This window comes from Tamandua tetradactyla, chromosome X (assembly GCF_023851605.1).
Source record: "Tamandua tetradactyla isolate mTamTet1 chromosome X, mTamTet1.pri, whole genome shotgun sequence".
In the NCBI taxonomy this organism is placed as follows: Eukaryota; Metazoa; Chordata; class Mammalia; order Pilosa; family Myrmecophagidae; genus Tamandua; species Tamandua tetradactyla.
The window spans coordinates 92,751,628-92,775,235 of NC_135353.1; the positions used below are offsets into that span (position 1 = coordinate 92,751,628).

The 23,608-nt window shown below is 38.9% G+C and overlaps 1 protein-coding gene across 5 annotated transcripts in view; it reads left to right on the forward strand.

The window, feature by feature from the left end:
- Window positions 1–223: 223 nt before the first annotated feature.
- ATRX (ATRX chromatin remodeler) overlaps window positions 224–23,608 on the forward strand; it is a 423,319-nt gene continuing 399,934 nt past the window's right edge. For all 5 annotated transcript variants that reach the window (XM_077145058.1, XM_077145060.1, XM_077145061.1 and 2 more), the window contains exon 1: window positions 224–468. In XM_077145058.1, coding sequence (XP_077001173.1) covers window positions 449–468 — 20 coding nt within the window. In that variant the 5' untranslated portion in view covers window positions 224–448. The remainder of the gene's footprint in view (window positions 469–23,608) is intronic.

Here is a 23,608-nt window from a genome sequence, read left to right on the forward strand (position 1 = left end):
AGAGCATTTGCAGAATAAAGTCAAAATACGTTACCAGCACTTTCAGGTCAACTGGGACTGAATCCGACCCCCTGCGAAAAGGTGGTGGGGATCAAATGACGTCGACGGCCTTAGCAACAGGCCCCCAAAGAAGGTGAATTTCTGTAGCCAATAAGATTCTTCGCTGTGGAGGGGGTAGCCAATGAATGACGGAAAGCGGAAGAGGGAGGACGCGCCAATTCTTCAGCCTGAGCCTCGGCCCAACAAAATGGCGGCGGCGGCGGCGTCGCTTTGTTTCCGCGGCTCCTGCGGCGGTTGCAGTGGTAGCGGCCTTTAAGCTGTGGGGAGGATCCAGCACAAACTACAGTGACGACTGAGACTTTCCCGCATTTCTATTGTATCAAAGGCCTGGGAGCGCAGAGCGGCGTATTAACGGTCGCAGAAGCCAACCAGGCGTTGAAGCGAAAACATGACCACTGAGCCCATGAGGTAAAACGCAACCTCCTCTCGTTAGCCCCAGCGGTCTGGGCCTAGGACCTTCTGAGTCGGGTGTTTGGTTAGGCTTTGGCCTGGTGGGTTAGGGCTGTGAGTTGCTTATCGGAAAGGCATCATTTTCTCTTTAGGTGAGAGGGAATTCGGGGTTTCCGCGGAAGGCTCGGACCCGGGGTGGTGGTGGGGGGGCGCGCGGTGTTGGTTGTGGTGTTGGGCGCTTCTTCCAATCTCTTCTAACCGGTGAAGGTTGGTTCTGTTTACTCTTTCGTGCCTGTGGGATTGAGACCCCGAAGTCGGAGGCAGTCCTTGGTATCCCGGTCATTCTTCCTAATCTTTGGGCCTAGAGACTGCGTGGAGAAAGAAGGGGGGAGGGGCGGGAGGGAGGATGTGAGATCCTGAGTCTTGTTAGCGGTGTTCGTAGGGCTGGAGAGAAGTACCGAATCCCTGCGGGTTTTTTCTTGCATTCCCCCGGGACAGGGTTTTTTCGCGGGGTGGGGTCGGGTGGGTGGGGGAGTGGGGGGGGGGCTTGCTAGGTATTTACATCTTTCCCTATTCTAGATAGATCCTGAAGGTTATCCTTGGATATACCTTTAAGCAAGGCACAGGGATACTAACGCAGGGTTTGGCTTCCAGAGGATCCCAGTATACTACTTTTTGAAAAGTCCGGATTTGATACATGGTAAGGGAGATTTCAGATGTTTCCCCCACTGTTCTGGGTAAATTTTTAGTAGAAGTAATTGTACCTTATTTCTGTTTATTTTGTGAAGAATGGGGAGCAGGTTAACGTGGGTTGATAGGAAGTAAGATTTATTGCAAGGGAAGCCGTTCTGGCAGGCCGTCGCTTTCCAATCAAGCACATTTATTAAGTTGAGGCTGTTTTTCTGTTGTGCCTCTGTTTTGCCTCTTGACAGTGTCTAAAAATATAGGTAGTTAATATGAAGTGTATACCACTTGTAAACAGGTGTTTGGCTTGCTTTTTAGGCAGTTTTACATTTGAACTTTCATCCCATGAGATGAATTAAGTAATTTTTCTACTCTGAGATGTATCCTTGGTGTCTAGTGGCCTGAGGCAAAATAAAGAAAATTGCAGGGAGCATGGATCGAAATTGTATTCGTAGTTGGCAAAACATGTCTTTAAGTAACTATTTGGCTGGCATACATTTTTAGAGCATTTTAACTAGAATGTAGAATTTAGGAATGTACTTATGATATTTATATTATGCTTGTTTTTCTTTTTTTACATTAACAAGTGGTAAATAGATGTTTTCATCCCCTTGAGAAAAAGCATACTTTAGTTCTTAGATTATATCTCTAGTTGTGTAAAGCTTATGGCTTGGGTTTCAAAATTTTTGTTAATTGGCCGAAATACAAGAAACCTTTATTTATGGGGTATTGGGCTTTTAAAATGTACCCAGTAAACTTGTTGGCTGGTTTTTATAGGGTATGCACATTCATATCCATGGAAGATGTGCCTTACAATAAATATGACTTCTACATTTTACAAAGCCTTGCTAAGTCTCCTGAATTCTACATTTAAAACCATAGGTCGAACTTGGATTTTCTCCTTTTCTTAAAGGTTAACAAATTAATAAATTAGGTATAGAATTTCAGATTAGAATTATCCATTTTATCCCAGAGCTGATTTTTCTCTCTAATCTTGAGTTTTTGTAGGTCTTGGTGGTGATAGCAGTAATCGTCATAATAAATAAAATTAAGTGCTCATTGTTGTCCTTTACCTATATGATATTAATTAATTCTTACAACAACCTTGAGGGGTAGGCACTTGGTTTTCCCCATTTTACTGGTGAGGAGGAAACTGAGGCCCAGAGAGATCAAAGAACTTGACCAAAGTTAATAGAGCTTGGGATTGATGGAGCTGGAGTTGAATTTAGACAGTTTTGACTACAGAGCTTATGTTCTTAACTACAAGCCATCAATGCCTCCTTGATTGAGCTGCCAGGTCTAGCCTGATTATCACCATTTTAATTTAGCTAGAATATAACTGTGGAAGAAGTACGTGTTAACTATTATTATGGTCATTGTTGTTGTAAATATGTGATTACATAATTATAGTTTATGCTTTTTATGTCTAAATGTAGTTTATAATGAGGTAACTGACATTTAATTCTAGGAACATCTTAAACTAGGTGAAAAACTCTTTGTTAAGAGAACCACCAAAAAAAAAAGAACCACCAAATATAAATGTAGGTAATTAATCGAAAGTGCTACACTCCTTGATTATTTAATTGTGACATTTACTGAGTATCATTAACTTTGAAGGAGCTCCAAGTGGGTGTTCAGAAGAACCCTGTCAGGCTGCAGTGTCATTCATCTCAAGCCAGAATCCTAATGAAAAGAGAATACAATGGGTAAAATGTTTGAGTGAATTGAATCCACAACACGAAATCACTTCTGATTTTCTTCTAATGTGAGGCAGAAATAATATTGGTAAATTCTATACGTTATGATCAATTTCATTTTACTTGATAGTTTTAGACTTTTTTCACATATTCTGTCAGAGTTCTTAAAAAAGAAACAGATTAGTTCTAATTTTTACTTGTGTTTATACAAAATGAAGTATTTTGAGGATTCTGGGGTAGGAAATGGCAAAAAGGCAAGAGGGAGAAGAATAAAGGCTAAATCAAGACTGAATAATCAAGAGTCAGTTATACAGTAACTCAATCTTTAAAGGTTTTTTTGTTTGTTTTTTAAACAAGATTGGCTTGTTTCTTCAGGTTTATGGTATTATAAAAGGTGAGCCTCTGATTGGTAATCTTAATTTTATTTTCTTATAAATACAGACAGTGGTGTTGGGAGATTTGATGGAACCTGTCATTGTAATCCTTATGGTAACTGATAACTTAAAAAAGGTGACAGCTTGTTATTGGTCTTAAATTTAAAAAGGCGTAAGTTCTCTATGAGAGTGCCTTAGAAACTATTCCGTTGGTAGTTGAAAAGCAATTGCATGGTAACCTAATTTTTGAAAAATGTTATCTGTGAAATATTTGCATGCCCACTATGTGGACAGCATTAAGCCAGGCCTGTGGAGGTGGGAGGAGATAAAAGTTTTAGAAGGGGTTTTGAAAGCATTTAAATACCAGTTGTTTGGTTATGTTATGGGTTGGAGTTGAAAAGAAAGATATTTGTGTCCTTAGTTTTGAGAAGAACAGTTCTCATTATTGACAACACTTGATGTGGTCGGCCGTAAAATTTCGGTTATATATTGTAGTTCCAGAAATAAGATAAACGTAGTATATTTCTATAAGTAACTGTGTTTCTGTAAAGATAAAGTATGTGAAATCATTTTTTTCCTCATAAGAAATTGTGCATATTTATGTGCCTGTTTCACTTTTGGGGTCTGAATAAACTTATAGATTGGGTGACAGGATGCAGGTAGTCCTTGGGTTTATATAAAGTGCTTCCCCCAGACTTTTAATATTCTATTGATCATTGGCAGAAGCTGTGCATATGGTTTAAGCTAATGAAAAGTGATATATAGGTCTTCCTTTAAGGAGTTTTGACTATAGCAGGACAATCCAGTAGAATCTCTCTGTATGTGTATCCTTTTGTTTGTCTTATTTTGTGTGTGTGTGTATGTGTGTGTGTGGGGGGGGGAGAGGGGTATTGATTTTTTGTGAAAGATAAGGAAGTATCTTCATATAGATTTTGGTGGTGAATGCATGTCTATTTACCTAGGTTGGATTGTATGATATGTGAATAAAACTTTAAAAATGAAAAAAACAGGAAAACATGGGCTCAGTGTCAGTCAGATGGTGGATTTTAGAAGCAAACAAAGAAAGAAAGAAAAGGCATACACCATCCTCTCAGATTAAGGTGTAGGGAAAAAGCAGCAGAATGATTTCCACTGGGCAAGGAAGGAGATTTAAAAGGCCTGTCTCTGCTGGAATAGTCTGGCTCAGGATTACTTAGAGTTGATAGGTCCCAATTTTCATATATTAGCAGGAAATTATTGTTCAGGCTCTGTAAGGGCCTGTAAGGGGAGCTCCAGAAATAGGAGCACCAGCTCAGGAAATAGGTTTTGATCTTGCAGTAAAAAATGGGTTTAGTGTGAGAGAAAAAGAAGGAAGAGAAGACAAGGCAGTGCTGTCCCACAAGCATGGTTGAGAGGGGGGTACTGCAGAAGAGCTGGAGCTTCTCCGTGCTTGGCCACGCCGACTTGACAGGTTCAAGGACACAACATAGGGAGATGACCATTCCATGGATAGGGCAAAGAAGAAAATAGTTCTGCAGTCAATGAAGCTGCAGAAACTGTGCCAAGCCTGAGCAATTAGAAGATGAGGGACGAGTTGGTAAAGAGTTTAAGAGCTGACTTTACCAAGACCCTGGAGGCACAGGTTTTGGAAAATGGTAATATGATATTAGAAATAAAAACAGCAATTTTTACCTAGTTCTTATTTTAGGTCAGACGTGTGTGTATTCTTCTTCTACTGCTACAATAACAAAGTTTATAGATTTAGGAGCTTCACACAGTACCCATGTCTCATCTCATGGTTCTGTAGGTCAGAAGACCAGGTGAGGTTATGGCTCAACTGGGTCCTCTCTACTCAGGGTCTCACAAGGGGAAATAGAAGCATCAGCCAGACTGTATTGCTCTCCTGAGCCTTTGGGAATGAATCTGCTTTCCAGGATCATTCCAGACACTTGTCAAATTTCAGGTCCTTATGGCTGTAGGGCAGTGGTCCTCTGTTCCTTACTGGCTGCCATCAGGGAGCCCCACTTGACAACGTAAGGCCCCCCTCTTTCCTCATCTATTGTCCCCTCTATCTCCAACCAGCGCAGAGGCATCAAGTGCTCATATTTCATGTACCTCAAACTTCCCTTTCCACCATATCACTCTCAACTCCAGAAGAAGAAAGCTTTCTGCTTTTAAGGGCTCTGGAGATAACCCTTAAAAGTAGAAATAATTCAAGATAATCTCCCCCATTTTAAGGTCTATGGGTTTAATCACATCTCAGTGTCCCTGTTCCTGGGTAAGGGGCCATTCACAGGTTCTGGGGATCAGGTCATGGATACCTTTGCATGTATTATCTCATTTGCATTGCTTGTCTTATGACTAACTTTATAGGTGACATCTTTCCATCTGTAAAACGGGAGTTTGATGTAATGCTAAAGTTTCCTAAGAGGTGTTCTGAAGGAGGTACTGTGGTTAGAACAGTAGTTCTTAAAAGACAGTAAACAAAAGCTCTTTGGGGGTCCTCATTAAATTTTAAAAGTATAGAAAGTTCCTGAGACCAAAAAGTTTGAGAATTGGTGACAGAGGAATGAACATTGAACTCTGAGCCTGTCCTGGGTTCTAGTTGTAGCTCTGTCACTTAACTGATTGTAAGACCCTGGACAAATCATTTATCCTTTCTAGTCCTTTGCTTTGTCATTTGCAAAATGAAGAAATTTTACTAGATGTTCCATAAAGTTATTTTTAAAAAATCAATTCTGCTTATGAGTTCTGATCATGTTTTGATTTTATCTGCTTTTAGTGGGGAATAGGGAAAGGGGCAGTAATGAGGTGAGGTTTCTTTATTCAGTGTTATGTGTATCTTTCTTGCCTTAAAACTTTTACGTGGTTAGGATACAGGAGTTTTGTTGCTAATATCTGTCATAATGTCCTTTACACATAATTTGTGCAAACATTTATTGGAAAGGGAAAAAAACCACGTTTTTGCTGGAATGTTTGGTAATAATTATTGTGGTTCAGCATATGTTCTGTTTTTAAAAATTACTATATCCAGTGTATTTTATTTCTGGGCCATTTATGATTGAAGATAATACTTCTAAAAAAACCTAGATTAGTTCCAGCCACTTGTTCTTTTTGTCCAGGGGAAAGGTTCTTTAAATTTTGCACTGTAGCCACTATTTTCAGGTCCTGTCTCTGAGACTTTGTCTTTTAGTTTTGGTTTGAAGTAGCTGTTCATGTATCAGTTCTATATGAATATTATTGCCATGTTAATGGTTTTCCCATGTATATATCCTATTCACCATGTTTTGGGGGAATGCTTAATTAATTATCAGATATTTGAGTATCAACCAGGGGCACCGTGCATGGTGTTATGAAATGCAAAGAGTAATAAGGTAAAATTCCCATAAGCAAATAAGCAGTTAAAATTTGCATTTGTTTATGTAGGATTTTGTCCGCAGGATTGGGGGTCTGTGTCCCACAACCCGTGGCTTGTTTTTGTAAATAAAGTTTGATTGGAACATATCCATGCCCGCTAGTTTACATTTTCTATGGCTGCTTTATTTTAGTTTAAACATTTTTTAATTGTGAAATATAACTTAAATACAAAAAAGCAATAAATTTCAGAAAGTGCATTTTAACAAGTAGTTATAGAACAGATTTCAGAGTTTGGTGTGGGATACAGTTTCACAATTTCAGGTTTTTCCTTCTTAGCTGCTCCACAACACTGTAGACTAAAAAGAAATATCAATGTCATGATTCAGTAGTCATACTCATTTATTAAATCCTAACTTCTCTGTTGTAACAACTCCTTTTCTTTTGATCCTTCTCCCAATCTTTAGGGATATTTGGGTTATGTGTCTATGGCTGCTTCATGCACTACAATGGCAGAGTTAAATAGTTAACAAGTGAGAACTTACAGCCCACAAAGCCTAAAATATTTACTCTCAGACCCTTTATAGAAAGAATTTGCTGATCCTTGCCCTAGGTGAATGTAGGAAACTGCATTTAGCTGAACCGAGCTACAAAAGAATACACAATATACATGCCTCAAACATTTGCCAGCTATGTAAGTTCACCAATTGTGTTATAAGTCATATTCATCCATATCTGTTACAACTTTTCATCCGATTTCAGATGCTTCTCCTCCTACAGTAATTCACAAGCTGCAACCTTTCTGATACCCATTTCCACAAGCGAACTTCAGGTCTTTTTCAAGCTAAACTGCTGTAATTATTGTATTCTTGTATTTCTTAACTACCTAACGTGTAAATCTGCACTTTTTTTATTAGGTTTCTCTTTAAAAAGTGTGTCACTGATGAAGTTTTCCATTTTTCCCATGAGACCTGTGGTTTCGTTGCACAATTTTGTATAACATAGTGATGTTTAGGAAAGTATGTGTTGCATTGTTACAGAACTGACTATAATTGTCATCCTTCAAAACATAATAATTCACTCACCAAATATTTCTTGGTAGCTTGAGCCTTAAGGTCTGGGACATAACAATTACTCAAATATTAGTTATTAATCATTACCAATGCCATGTGGGCAGAAACTGTTCTAAGTACTGCCTTGGTGAATAGAATAGATGAGGGCCCTGTTCCTATGGAACTTACATTGCACGCTTAAATATACATTTTGACTAGTAACTACACCCTCCCCGCAAAAAAAAAAATTTGGAGTTTTTAAAAGGTTTTATTTTTTTTAAATTTGTTTTTGAGAAGTTTTCACACCCGTATTTTCTATGCACGGTGCACAATCAGTGGCTCACAGTATCATCACCATGGTTGTTTTTTAGAACGTTTGCATCACTCCAGAAAAAGAAATAAAAAGAAAAAAGAAAAAACTTGTACATACCATACACCTTACCCCTCCTTCTCATTGACCACTAGTGTTTTCATCTACCCAATTTATTTTACCCCTTTTTCCCCCTTATTTATTTATTTATTTATTTATTTTTATCCATATTTTTTTACTCATTGGTCCATACCCAGGATATAAGGAGCATCAGACACAAGGTTCTCACAATCACATGGTCATATTGTAAACGTTATATCGTTATACAATCATCCTCAAGAATCTAGGCTACTGAAACACAGCTCAACAGTTTCAGGTACTTCCCTCCAGCCACTCCAATACATCATAAATTAAAAAGGGATATCTATATGAAATATAAGAATAACTTCCAGGATAACCTCTTCACTCTGTTTAAAATCTCTCAGCCACTGAAACTTTATTTTTTCTCATTTCTCTCTTCCACCTTTTGGTCAAGAAGGCTTTCTCAGTCTCTTGATGGCTGGGTCCTGGCTTAACGCAGCCTTTCTGACCCACGTTTCCAGGGAGATTTACACCCCTGGAGGTCATGTCTCATGTAGGAGGGAAGGCAGTGAGTTCACACGCTGAGTTGGCTTAGAGAGAGAGGGTATGTAGTTAGGGTTCTCTAGAGAAACAGAATCAACAGGGAGCACTCGCAAATATAAAATTTATAAAGATGTCTCACATGACTGTGGGAACGCAGAGTCCAAAATCCGCAGGGCAGGCTGTGAAGCCGACGATTCTGATGGAGCGTCTGGACAAACTCCATAGAAGAGGCTCGCCAGCCGAAACAGGAAGAGCCTGTCTCTTCTGAATCCTCCTTAAAAGGCTTCCAGTGATCATATTAAGCATTACTTATTGCAGAAGACACTCCCCTTTGGCTGATTAGAAATGGAATCAGCTGTGGATGTAGCTGACATGATCATGATTTAATTCTATGAAATGTCCTCAATTGCAACAGACAGGCCAGCACTTGCCTAACCAGACAGGTACCACTACTTGGCCAAGTTGATACATGAACCTGACCATGACAGAGAGGCCACATCTGAGCAACAAAAGAGGTCCTCTGGTTTCAGGTTTTCCTTCTTGGTGCTCCACGAAACTGTAGACTAAAAAATAAATATCAATACAGTGATTCAGTGGCCATACTCATTTGTTAAATCCTAAGTTCTCTATTATAACAACTCCTCCTTTGATCCTTCTCCCAACCTGTAGAGATATTTGGGTTATGCCCATTCTAACTATTTTCAAGTTGAAAAGGGGTGTTGACAATATGGGAAAAAGGATGGAACTGGTTGATGTTCTTGGAGAGATTGGCACCTCTGGGTTTCAGGACTTATCTCACCTAGGGACCATCTGAACATTTTAGGCTTCTGAAAAGTAAACTTAGTGTGTGCAACTTTTATAGAATCCTAGATAGAGCCCTGGGTATTCCTTATGGTTAACAGAAATGATATTGGTTGGCATTTGGCAAACCATGGCAATTAGCAATATCTAGCTGAGGCTTGCATGAAAGTAGCCTCCAGAATAGCCTGTCGACTCTCTTTGATCTCTCTTAAGCCTCTGACACCTTATTTTGTTACATTTCTTTTACTCCTTTGGTTAGGAAAACATTGTCAGTTCCCTAGGTGCCAGGGCCAAGCTCATCTCTGGGATGAGCAGATTTGGGCATAGAGAGAGAAAGGCCACATCTAGCAACAAAAGACGTTCTTTAAAAGTATCTGATGTTTACTTTTTTTAAAAAAAATTTTGTTGACAAATCACCTCACATATACAATCCATGCATAGTGTACAATATCATCACATAATTGTGTGTTCATCACCATGAACATTTTTAGAACATTTGCATCATTCCAGAAAAAGAAATAAAAAGAAAAAACTCATACATTCCATGCCCCTTACCCCTCCCTCTCATTGACCCACAGTATTTAAATCTACCCAAGTTTTACCCTTTATCTTCACCTTTTTATTTATTTTCCAAACTTCTTTCTTTCTTTCTTTTTTTTTTTTTTTACTCATCTGTCCATACCCTGGATAAAAGGAGCAAAAGGAGCATCAGGCACAAGGTTTTACTATCACACAGTCCCGTGGTAAAAGCTATATAGTTATACGGTAGTCTTCAAGAATCAAGGTTACTGGAACACAGTTCAACAGTTTCAGGTACTTCCCTCTAGCCACTCCAATATACTATAAACTAAAACGAAATATCTATATAATTTGTGTATGAATGGCCTCCAGGATAACTTGACTGAAATCTCTCAGCCACTGAGACTTTATTTTGTCTCATTTCTCTCTTTTCCCCTTTTGGTCAAGAAAGCTTTCTCATTCTCATGATCCCAGGTCCTGGTTCATTCCTTGGAGTCAGGTCCCATGTTGCTAGGGAAATTTATGCCCTTGGGAGTCATGTCCTATGCAGTGGGGCAGTGAATTCACCTGCTAAGTTGACTTAGAGAGAGAGGCCACATATGAGCAACAAAAGAGGCTCTCTGGGGGTGACTCTTAGGCATAATTATCAGTAGGCTTAGCCTCTCCTTTGCAGAAATAAGCTTTATATGGGTGAGCGCCAAGATTGAAGGCTCAGCGTATTGAATTGTTTGTCCTAATTGCTTGCGAGAATATTGGGAATTCCCCAGATGGGGAAGTTTAATATTTCCTCCTTTTTCCCCAGTCCTCTAAAGGGTCTTTGCAAATACTTTTTTATTCTCTGTCCAAATTACTCTGGGATATATTGGGGCATCACACTAACCTGTACAAACCAACAAGCTCTCAAGCCCTATTCAAGATTCCATGTACTTTCAGGTAAATTGACTCTACAAGTTAAATTGAATAATGTGCTACCCAAAATATAAATTTTGCACCAAATAAACATGTCTCCCTTTGATCTTGCACAGAGGTTGAAGTTTGAAAATATGGGCCATATCATCCTTTACCCAGTATTCTGATCTAACTTAGTCCTATCCAGATCAGCTTCATTCATATCTCGAGTAGAAGTCTGATAACTTTTTCAGCCTTTTTAACAGTTGCTGAATGGGGTAGTGCTGACATGTATACTTCAGTGCTCTAACTCTGAGTCTCAGGTTGTCACATAAATACCTGAAGTTTCTTTGATCCATTTTGAAGTAATTTTTGTATATAGTGTAAAGGTTCCAGCTTCTGTCTTTTGCATGTGGATGTCTGTCCTTATGCCAGTACCACACTGTTTTGAATAATACAGCTTTATTGTAAGTTTTGAAATCAGGAACAAAGTTAGTCCTCCAAGTTTGTACTTTCTGAAGATTGTTTTGGCTATCATGGTCTCATGTGATTACTTATGAATTTTAGGATAGCATTTTCTGTTCCTGCAGAAAGTGCTGCTGGGATTTTGAAAGAGATTGCATTGAATCTGTTTGGGGGAGTGTTGTCATTTGAACAATATAAAGTCTTTTCAATCCATGAACATGGGATTTTTTTTTCTTTAGGTGTTCTTCAATTTCGTCTTGCAGTGTATTGTACTGCAAGTGTATTGCAGTGTATTAAAACTTCAGTGTAAAGTTTTACACCTCTTTGTTTAAATCTATTCTTAAGTATTTTGTTATTTTTTGATGCTGTTGTAAATGGAATTTCTTAATTTCATTTGTGGATTGTTCAGTGCTATAGTGTAGAAGTACAACTGACTTTTGTGTGTATTGTTCTTGTGTCCTACAGCTTGGCTTAATTCATTTACTAGCTCTTACAGGTTTTTATTTTTTTTTGGGGGGGGGGGGCATTCCTTAGGATTTTTTAGGTGTAAGATCATGTCATTTGTGAGTAGAGAGAGTTTTGCTTCTTCCATTCCAGTTTGGATGCTTTTCTTATTCTTACCTAAATTTTTCAGCTAGAACTTCCAGTACTGTGTTGCCTAGTTGTGGAGAAAGTGAGCATCCTTCTTTTGTTCCTCATCTTGGGGAAAAGCTTTCAGTATTTTGTTGTTTAGTTTGATGTAAGCTGTGGGTTTTTGTGAAAGTCTTTTATCATATTGAAGAAGTTACCTTATGTTCCTAACTTGAGTGTTTTTATCATGAAAGGGTGTTGGATATTGTTATGCTTTTTATGCATCAGTTGGGATGACTGTGTTGTTTTTCCCCTTTGTTCTATAATGTATATTACATTTTTTGTTTTTCAAACATTATACAACCATTGAATTTTCTAGAATTGATCCCTCTTGGTCATGGTGACTTACCATTTTATATGCTGCTGAACTTGGTTTGCTAATATTTGTTTGAGGATTTTTGCATCTATGCTTTTAAGGGCTTGTAAAGTTTCCATTTTTTTTTGTATGTGCTTGTCTGGCTTTGGTTTCAGGTTAATACTGGCCTCATAGGATGAGTTAGCAGGTGTTGCTTCCTCTTCAGTTTTTTGGAACAGTTTTACAAAGATTGCTGCTAATTTTTCAAATGTTTCTTGAATTTGCCATTGAAAAGAGCTGGTCCTGGGGTTTTCTTTGTTGATAGTTTTTTTTTTTTAAATCATAGCAGCTTTATTTTAATAGCCAAAAAAACTGGTAACATCTCAAATGTCTCTCAACAGGTTAATGAATAAATAAATTAGGGCATAACTGTATAATAGAATGGGTAAACAAGTTAGAGCATATCCAGCAATAAATAGGAACAAACTACTGATGCATGCACTGACATGGATGAACCTTAAAATAATTATGCTGAATGAAAGAAAACAGACCAGAAAAAAAAAGAACTGTACACTATATGCTTCTGTTTAATAAAATTCTAGAAAATATAAACTACTCTGTAGTGGTTGGTTGGGGTTTGGGAGGCCGGGAGAGAGGGTAAGGAAAGAGGAATTACAAAGGGGCATGTTGCAACTTTTGGAGATGATGAATATTTTCATTATTTATTATGGTAATAGTTTCATGGTATGTACATATGTCAGAGGCATCAAATTGTATACTTCACATATGTGCAGTTTTTATTGTGCCAATTATACCTCAATAAAGATGGAAAATAAAGAAAAAAAAATCACCAGTTTTTCTTCTAAATAGTTCCTTCTAAACTTCAGCAGTGTAATCAGATTTAATCCAATGAAAATGTATGGACTTTCCAAATTTAGGAAACAAACAGACCAAAAGTAGGATGAATGCAAATTTATGAAGTATTCATGATGGAAAATTAGCATAAATAAAAATACTGATGTGTACCTGCTTTCCAAGACAAGAACTTAAAAAATGTAATAGGGATGAAGTCTAAAGGTTGCCAAAGCAAAAGGAAGGCAATTAGGCTAATTTTCATCTTAATACCTAGTCAGCCCTATCATGTTGAGAGGTTTTTGATTATTGATTCAATCTAATAATTTGTAGATTGATTCCAGCTTTCTATTTCTTTCAGAGTCAACTTTTGTAGTTTTTGTGTTTTTAGTCATTTTTCCATCTCATCTAGTTTGTCCAGTTTGTCAGTGTACAATTGTTTGTGTACAATTGTTTGTGGTCTCTTGGTCACAAATTCTCTCAGTGACTTTTTGTCTGAGAATGTTTTAATTTCTCCCTCATTTTTGAAGGATAATTTTGCTGGATATAGGAGTCTTGGTTGGCAGTTTTTCTCTTTTAGTAATTTAAATATATCATCCCACTGTCTTCTAGCTTCCATGGTTTCTGCTGAGAAATCTACACATAGTCTTATTGGGTTTCCCTTGTATATGATGGATTGTTTTTCTCTTGCTGCTTTCAAGATCCTCTCTTTCTCTTTGATCTCTGACATTCTAACTAGTAAGTGTCTTGGAGAACGCCTATTTGGGTCTAATCTCTTTGGGGTGCGCTGCACTTCTTGGATCTGTAATTTTAGGTCTTTCATAAGAGTTGGGAAATTTTCAGTGATAATTTCTTCCATTAGTTTTTCTCCTCCTTTTCCCTTCTCTTCTCCTTCTGGGACACCCACAACACGTATATTTGTGCGGTTCATGTTGTCCTTGAGTTCCCTGATACCCTGTTCAAATTTTTCCATTCTTTTCCCGATAGTTTCTGTTTCTTTTTGGAATTCAGATGTTCCATCCTCCAAATTGCTAATTCTATCTTCTGTCTTTTTAAATCTATCATTGTAGGTATCCATTGTTTTTTCCATCTTTTCTACTTTATCCTTCACTTCCATACGTTCTGTGATTTGTTTTTTCAGTTTTTCTATTTCTTCTTTTTGTTCAGCCCATGTCTTCTTCATGTCCTCCCTCAATTTATCGATTTCATTTTTGAAGAGGTTTTCCCTCTCTGTTCGTTTATTCAGCATTAGTTGTCTCAGCTCTTGTATCTCATTTGAACTATTGGTTTGTTCCTTTGACTGGGCCATATTCTCAATCTTCTGAGCGTGAACCGTTATCTTCTGCTGCTGGCGTCTGGGCATTTAGTCACATTTCCCTGGGTGTCGGACCCAACAAGGTTGTAAGAATTTTCTGTGAAATCTCTGGGTTCTGTTTTTCTTATCCTGCCCAGTAGGTGGCGCTCTTGGCACACGTTTGTCTCACGTGTTTGGAATGGATCCCCCCGGTCACCGATCTCCGCGGCCTGGGGATTTCCGATCCAATTCTCTCAGTTGGTTCGGGGGGCCGCGCATGGTGGGGGCGTTAGCCGCCGTGGCTTGAGGGGACCCTGTGGCTCCTTTATTAATTCCCCTATTGGTGTTTGGTTGGACCCAGTCCCTGCCACTGTTGGAAATTCCCTTCTCTCCCTGGAGGGGTGTCAGTCGCCGGCCCCAGTGGGCCCGGGGAATTCGCCACCGGACCAGAAAGTCGCCCGCGGGGGAGGGGCGTCGGTCACCGGCCGCCGCGGCTTGGGGAATTCGCCACCGGACAAGGAAGCCGCCCGCGGGGGAGGGCCACTGCGGCTTGGGTAGCCCTCTGATCCGAGACTCATAGCCGGTCAAGGAAGCCGCCCACAAAAGAGGGGCGCCGGCCGCCGCGGCTTGGAAAACTTGCCTCTCTGAGACTCTCAGCTGGCCCAGGAAGGAGGGAGGGAGGAGCTCCGGCCGCCACAGCTGCCGCTGCTCGGGAAATCGCGCGCCGCTCGGGGATCTCACCGCAGCCGAGTCTCGCAGTCAGACTAGCCAGTCCAGACTGGGGTACGCTGTGTGTCCATTCCCTGCCGTGGCCCCGGGAGCTGTTCTGCACTGTTTCTGTTCACCTAGTAGTTGCTCTGGAGGAGGAACTAAGACGCACGTACCTTACCAAGCCGCCATCTTGGCCCCGCCCCTTTTTGTATTTTATTTCTGATTTTGATAGTTTAAGTCTTCTTTTTTTAAGTCAGTCTAGTAAAGGTTTGTCAATTTTGTTGATCTTTTCAAAGAAGCACTGCAGTAGTTAGATTCAGATGTCAACTTGGCCAGGTGATGGTGCCCAGTTGTTCTGTTGCTAGTGACTTGAGTCCTAAGCATTTGAATTTCATTTATGGCTGATTATATCTGTGGTCGGTCTGCTAAGGGGAGTGCCTTCTGCAATGAGTGAGGCTTAAAAGGAAGAGTCAGAACAGAGAGAAAGAGTTTGGACCCAGATGTTTGGAGATGCAGAACGGAATCACCCTGGGGAATATCATTTGAACTCAGAAACCAGAAGGAAAGGCCAGCTGTGTGTGTGCCTTCCCATGTGACAGAGAAAGGCAGAGGAAAGCCAGCTGTCTTTTCTCCAAAGAGCTGTAAACTTGTAAGTAAGCAAATCCCGTTTATAAAAGCCAGTCCATTTCCAATATATTGCATTCAGGCAGCCTTGGCAAACAATAAAACAACTGACTTTTGGTTTGTTGATTTTCTTATTGATTTTTCTATTCTCTATTTCATTTACCTCCATTCCTAATCTTTATTTCCTTTTGCTGCCTTAGAATTAAGTTTGTCTTCTTTTTTTAGTTCTGTAATGTGGAAATCTGGGTTATTGATTTGAAATCTTCCCTTTTTCTCTTTATGAAAATACCAAATTTATTACAATATCTAGTTTCATTTTTTAATTAGAGTTGTTGGACAATTTTGTAACTTAAAATTCATGTAAAAAGTGGAGAAAAATTAGTAAACTATTAAAGACTGATCATGAAAAAATTCTTGGACCATGTATTTAGAAAATCCATGTTTAATAGTAAAAATTCCAGTTATGCCACTTATTGAACAATGTTCTTTAGCTCTTTACTTCTAAAGGTAACACACTTATTTTGACATAATTTATCTGTTTTCACCCCCATTACTACTGTGCCCATCAAATTTTTTCCAAGCTTTCCTTACCACTTACGAACTATGACTTAACTGTTCATCTTTTTAAAAGAAATGTTTTTATTGAGAAATATCCACATATGTACAGTCCAACCATATTATACAGTGAATGGCTCAAATATCATCACATAGTTGTGTATTCTTCACCATGATAATTTTTAGAATATTTGCATCGTTCCAGAAGAATAAATAAAAAGAGAAAAATAACTCATACAATACCCTTACCCCTCTCTCTCATTGACCCACAATATTTCAGTCTACCCAATTTTTACCCATTATCTCCCTCTTTTATTTTTTATCATTATTATTTTTTACTCATCCGTCCATACCCTGGATAAAAGGAGGATCAGACAAAAGTTTTTCACAATCACACGGTCACATTGTAAAAGCTATATAATTATACAGTTTTCTTCAAGAATCTAGGCCACAGGAACGCATTAACTGTTCTTCTTAAGATTTACATTAACTGTTCATCTTAAGACTTGATATTTTAATTTTCACTGTGAAACTTTTTGATTGAAAGGTATAGGACATCACTACCACATTGAGTAAAAACCAGAAGTGGTATCTATATAAAAAGAAGATTACCTGACAAGAAATTTAAGAATTTCACATTTCTTTTTTTTTATTGATTAAAAAAAATTAACAAACAAAACATTAAGATATCATTCCATTCTACATATACAATCAGTAATTCTTAATATCATCACATAGTTGCATATTCATCATTTCTTAGAACATTTGCATCGATTTATAAAAAGAAATAAAAAGACAACAGAAAAAGAAATAAAACGATAATAGAGAAAAAAAAAAGATTGTACATACCATACCTCTTACCCCTCGCTTTCATTTACCACTAGCATTTCAAACTAAATTTATTTTAACATTTGTTCCCCCTATTATTTATTTTTATTCCATATGTTCTACTCGTCTGTTGATATGGTAGCTAAAAGGAGCATCAGACACAAGGTTTTCACATTCACAGAGTCTCATTGTGAAAGCTATATCATTGTTCAATCATCATCAAGAAACATGGCTACTGGAACACAGCTCTACGTTTTCAGGCAGTTCCCTCCAGCCTCTCCACTACATCTTTAACAACAGGGTGATATCTACTTAATGCATAAGAATAACTTCCAGGATAACCTCTCAACTCTGTTTGGAATCTCTCAGCCATTGACACTTAGTCTCATTTCACTCTTCCCCCTTTGGTCGAGAAGGTTTTCTCAATCCCTTGATGCTAAGACTCAGCTCATTCTAGGGTTTTTCTCAGTCCCTTGATGCTGAGTCTCAGCTCATTCCAGGATCTCTGTCCCACATTGCCAGGAAGGTCCACACCCCTGGGAGTCATGTCCCACGCAGAGAGGGGGAGGGTGGTGAGACTGCTCGTCATGTTGGCTGGAGAGAGAGGCCACATCTGAGCAAGAAAAGAGGCTCTCTTGGGGGTGACTCTTAGGCCTAAATTTTAAGTAGACTTGACCTATCTTTTGTGGGGTAGGTTTCATATGAACAAACCCCAAGACTGGGGGCTCAGCCTATAGCTTTGGTTGTCCACACTGCTTGTGAGAATATCAATAATTCAAATTGGGAAAGTTGAATAAGAATTTCACATTTCTTAGTACAAACAAAAATAAAGAGGTTCCAAGGTACTACAGTGTTTGGCATTTGTACTGCAAGCTTTTTTCATTTTTAATTTTTTTATTATATAGTGTAACATATATATAAAGCAGAGAAATAAAAAAGCAATAGTTTTCAAAGCACTTTTCAACAGGTCGTTACAGGACAGATCCCAGAGTATGTCATGGGCTACCATATGATCCTCTCATAGTTTTCCTTCTACCTGTTCCGGAATATAGAAGGCTGGAGGGCTTAAATATTTTTTTTATCATCACAATCGACTTTTTTTTTTCTTTCTTTTTGGTGAAAAATGACATATATACAAAAAAGCTACAAATTTCAAAGCACAGCACCACAATTAATTGTAGATCATATTTCAGAGTTTGACATGGGTTACAATTCCACATTTTTAGGTTTTTACTTTTAGCTGCTCTAAAATACTGGGTGCTAAAAGAGTTATCAGTTTAATGATTCAGCATTCATATTCATTTGTTAAATCCTATCTTCTGTGTACAACTCCACCATCATCTTTGATCTTTCCATCCCTCTCTTCAGGGGTGTTTGGGCTATGGCAATTCTAAATTTTTGATATTGGAAGGGTCTGTCACTAATATAGATAGGGAGATGGAACTATCTGATGTTCTGGAGAGGCTGGCCCTCTAGATTTCAAGACTTAATCTGGACCAGGGACCCATCTGGAGGTTGTAGGTTTCTGGAAAATTATTCTAGTGCATGGAAGGAACCCTTATGGAATTTTATATATTGCCCTAGGTGTTCTTTAGGATTGACTGGAATGATCCTTGTTGGGGGTTGGCAGGTTATGATAGGTAGCAAGGTGTAACGGAAGCTTGTGTAAGAGCAACCTCCATAGTAACCTCTCGACTCTATTTGATACTTTATTAGTTACACTTCTTTTCCCCCTTTTGGTCAGGATGTAATTGTTGATCCCACGGTGCCAGGTCTGGGTTCATCCCTGCGAGTCATCTCCCACATCACCAGGAAGACTTTTCACCCCTGATTGTCATGTCCCACGTAGGGGGGAGGGCAATGATTTCACTTCCAGAGTTGGGCTTAGAGAGACTGAGACCACTTTTGAGCAACAAAAGAGGTCCTCCAGAAGTAACTCTTAGGCATGCCTATAGGTAGTCTAATCTTCTCTGGTACCTACATAAGCTTCACAAAAGTAAGTCTCGTGATCGAGGGCATGGCCTATGATTTGGGTGTCCTTAAAGTTTGACACAGTATCAGGGAATTCCCTGATGGTAAGATTTAATAGTTCTATATTCTTTCTCCCAATCCTCAGAGGACTTTGCCAGTACTTTTGATTATCTGCTTAATATACTCTAGGATGAATCCAGACATTACAATAACCTGTACTGTAAGCTTTAAACTATAATTTTATTCTGCTTAACAAGTCATCTCTGAGAAAATGGCCATGCTTGTAAATACAAAAATTGTTATATCTAGAAGCCAGTATACTACTAGTCAAGACAAGAGAACTCTATAAAATTAGGTTAAAAAACTTCAGAATGTCTGATAATTATATTACCAGTAAAAAGGCCTAAAAATCAGACAAACTCTACAGATGATAAAATATTAAATGATTAGTATTATTCTGCTTTGATATTAGCAGAAATGATTATATTCCAAGAAATAAGCAATAATGACAAAAGATGTGATTAATATACTGTATCTTTTTTTTTTTTTGGCATGGTCAGGCTCCGGAAATCGAACCTGGGTCTCTGTCATGGCAGGCAAGAATTCCTGCCTGAGCCCCCATCGCACTACCCTATACGGTATCTTTTTTAAGCTTAGACATACTGTTCATCTTAGAGAGGACAGTTCTGACTTTTACATTATTTGTCCGTAATAAGCACCAATTTAAGCTATTATTTGAGTATAGTTCATAATCTAAAGTAATTTTTTTCCTCCACAGGATATTTTTATTTCAGTAGATAGGCTGCAACATGGCAATGACTAAGTCACTTTAAAGATTTTGTAGTAGCATAAATGCTAATTTACCCAATAACTGTCACAGGTACCAATATACGTCTATATCCAAGCCTAAAAGTTACTACAGCACTGAGGTCATAACTAACATGCTTCTTTTATATGGTCAGATTCTGTTTACTGTACGATATCATAAATCCAAATGTGTTAGTTAGATTCAGTTGTCAACTTGGCCAGGTGAGCATACCTAGTCTTGTTGCTGCGGACATAAGCCAATGGTACATGAACCTCATCTGTTGCTAATTACATCGGCAGTGGCTAGGAGGCGTGTCTGCTGCAATGAGTGACGTTTGACTTAATTGACTGGTGCTTAAATGAGAGAGCGCAAGGTATCACAGCCTAAGCAGCTCGGCATTCCTCATCTCAGCACTAGCAGCTCAGCCCAGGCCTTTGGAGATGCAGAAAGAAGTCACCCCGGGGAAAGTTGTTGGAACCCAGGGGCCTGGAGAGAAGATCAGCAGAGACCATTCTGTGTCTTCCATGTAAGAAGGAACCTCAGTGGAAAGTTAGCTGCCTTTCCTCTGAAGAACTAACAAAATAAATCTCCTTTTATTAAAAGCCAATCCGTCGGGCGGGCCACGGTGGCTCAGCAGGCAAGAATGCTTGCCTGCCATGCCAGACAACCCGGGTTCGATTCCTGGTGCCTGTCCATGTAAAAAAAAAAAAAAGCCAATCCGTCTTTGGTGTGTTGCATTCCGGCAGCTAGCAAACTAGAACACCAAAGAAGAAACCTTAGTATGTCCTTCCAAAGCTGCATAATTTTCCAAATGATTTTCCTCTGGTTTCAAAGCCTATTTTCTTCAATCCTTTTTTTCATTTAACCCCCTTTTGGTCAAGAAGGTTTTCTTATTCCCATTGTACTGGGTTCAGGCTCAACCCTGGGAGTTGTGTCCCAGGTGGTGGGGGTGGGGAGGGCAGTGAGTTTAAGGTTGGTTTAGAGAGAGTGGGCCATATTTTCTCATTTCTTTCCATACCTTGTCATGTTTTCTTGATAAGTGGACATTTTGAATATAGTGAATAAACTCTGGAAACCAGATTCTACTCCCTAACCGGGGTTTCTAGTTCCTGTTTGTTGTTGGTAATTTTTTTTTTCCTTTTGGCTTTGTGACTTTTCTGAACTATTTTTATAAAGATTGTATTTTTTGTTGTGTGTGGCTACTGAAGTGTCTGTTCCAGTAACTTAGTGGTCAGCTATCGACTTGAGAAAGATTTCCTTAAACACCTGAAGCCAAATATAAAAAAAAATAAAATCTCTCCCATATTTTTCTAGTTTGGCTCTGCATTGGGTCACTTGTCATTTCTTCAGCACTTAGCCAAGCCATAGTTTACAACTTTGCCTCAGCCTCACTTCCTGCTTGTTTGTAGCCTAAAGGTCAGCCTTTAGGAAGCTTTAGGATCTTCTCAAGTATTTTCTGAGCATGTGTTCAGCTGCAGGTATGTTTGTAGCCTTATTTAAAAGATGTTTTGACAACCCTTATTCCCACATGTCTTCTTTCCCAGCCCTATCTCCAGTCTTTTACATGTGTCTGCTGCTTGCTACTTTTGTTACCCCTTACCCTAGTCACCTGGGGCTAGTATATTTGTCTTCAGATTCTTTGGATAAACCTCACCCCTGCCTGGGGCTGCTCTGAAACCCTGAGAAAGTTCCAAGGCATGGGAAATAAAGGCAAGCCTCTGATCCAGTCCCTCGTGCAGTGACCAGACAGGTCAGAGCACACAACCACAGTTCTTTGAGAACAAAATATTTATTGCTTCCTCTGGTACCTGCAAAGTGCACCAGGAATGTGGACTCCTGTCTTTACAGCCACTGCCATAGCTAGGATATAGGGTTTGTTAAAACTCCTTAGTACTCTCATGTGAAATGCACTAGGTTCTTTCTTCATTCACTGTTCCTCTGGTGGTCTTAAGTTTTTGATTAGATTCCAGAGTTCTGAAAAAAGTTGATCCTGACATTTTTTTTTATTCCAGTTTAATTTTTCTTTAATAGAGGAATAGAGTTTTGCGGTTCTCTGTTCTCCCAATTTTGGTGATGTTACTCACAGTGTATTTGTTTTAATCCTTATGCTAGTGCTCTATTTTCTTAATAACCATATCTTTTAAAGATGTAATAGGGCATGGGCACTCACATTGTTCTTTGAATTCTGTTGGCTGTTTTTGATCTTGTACCGTTCTACATTTGTGGTAGCTCGATTCAGGTGTCAGCTTGGCCAGGTGAAGGTGCCTAGTTCTGTTGCTGTGGATATGAGCCCATAGCATGTGAACCTCATCTGTTGCTGATTACATATGCAGTCGGCTAGCAGGCATGCGTGCTGCAATGAATGATGTTTGTTTAATTGGCTGGTTCTTAAATGAGAGCTCAACACAGCACAGCCCAAGCAGCTCAGCATACCTCATCTCAGCACTTGCATCTCACCCCAGGCCTTTGGAGATGCACAAAGGAATCACCCCGGGGAAAGTTGTTTGAAACCCAGAGGCCTGGAGAGAGAAGGACAGCAGAGATCACCTCATGCCTTCCCATGTAAGAAAGAACCTCAGTTGAAAGTTAGATGCCTTTCCTCTGAAGAACTATACATTAACTAAATAAATCCCCTTTTATTGAAAGCCAGTCCGTCCCTGGTGTGTTGCATTCCTGCAGCTAGCAAACTAGAATATTATATATCCCATTTTATACTTTTAAGTTCTTTGATATATATCTTATTCTGTTTTGTTTAATATTTTAAGGCCTACTGAGAACTAAGCATTATTCTAGACAATAGTTTCTCAACCTTGACACTATGGTCATTTTGGGCCAAATAATTCTATGTCCTGGGAGGCTTTTCTGTGTATTCTTGCAGTTGTTGTCTCCAGAGATTGCAAGATGATCTTTATACTGGGGTGGGGAGGGGGCAAAATTACCCCCATCTCAGAACCATTTCTCAATGTTTTAGGGTTCACAGATAATTAAGACAGAGTTAAGTGGAGGCGTAAATGGTTGGAATACACCGTGATTTGGTTATTGTGATGAGTGACTGAGATAGGAACTAAGAGATCTGGAAGAACAGTTTAAAATTGTCTTCAAGAGTTGATGGGAAGGATTCCACAAAAAGAGGAGATGACAGATTCCCTTTGGGTCTTGTCGCAATGTGGTGGTGGTGGTTGCAGGGGTGGGGGGGATGTTCTAGGTGATAGAACTGGCAGGTCTAGAGACACTGAATGGTAGAAGAGCCCTTGGGTGCCTTGGGAACAGTGAGAAATTAAGTGTGGTTGAAGAGGGTATGGGAGGTGGCATTGAAAAAAAAAAAAAAAAAGAAAAAGGAGTAAATCCTAGGTTGGGTCAGATTTGAGAAAGGCTTTATATGCTTGGCCAAAATGTTTGTTTTACCTTTTTACATTAGAAACCCACAAATAGATTTGAGTCTTTCTCTCTATATAGATTTTAGTCTATAGATTAATATGATTAACTTTGAGGATTTTTTAGAACAATAATGATGTCACAGTGAAATGATAAGAGTATGGTGAATAGTAAACTCAAGATGATAATCCTGTCCTATAAGGCAGGAAAATAAGAGATGGAGATTTATATAAAATAAAATCTAAATGTTCAGTATTGCTCTTAAATTATACTACCCTGTATAGATATGTGTTTCAGCCTGTGTTTTTCAAAATTCTTGTTTATTGTTTATTTTTCTTGTTGCTAAAGCAAATACCATGCAGCGTCCAACAACAGGACTTTATTGGCTCATGGTTTTGAGGCTAGAAGTCCAGAGTCGAAGTGTCATGAAGGTGATGCTTTCTGTCATAAGACTATGGGATTCTGGGC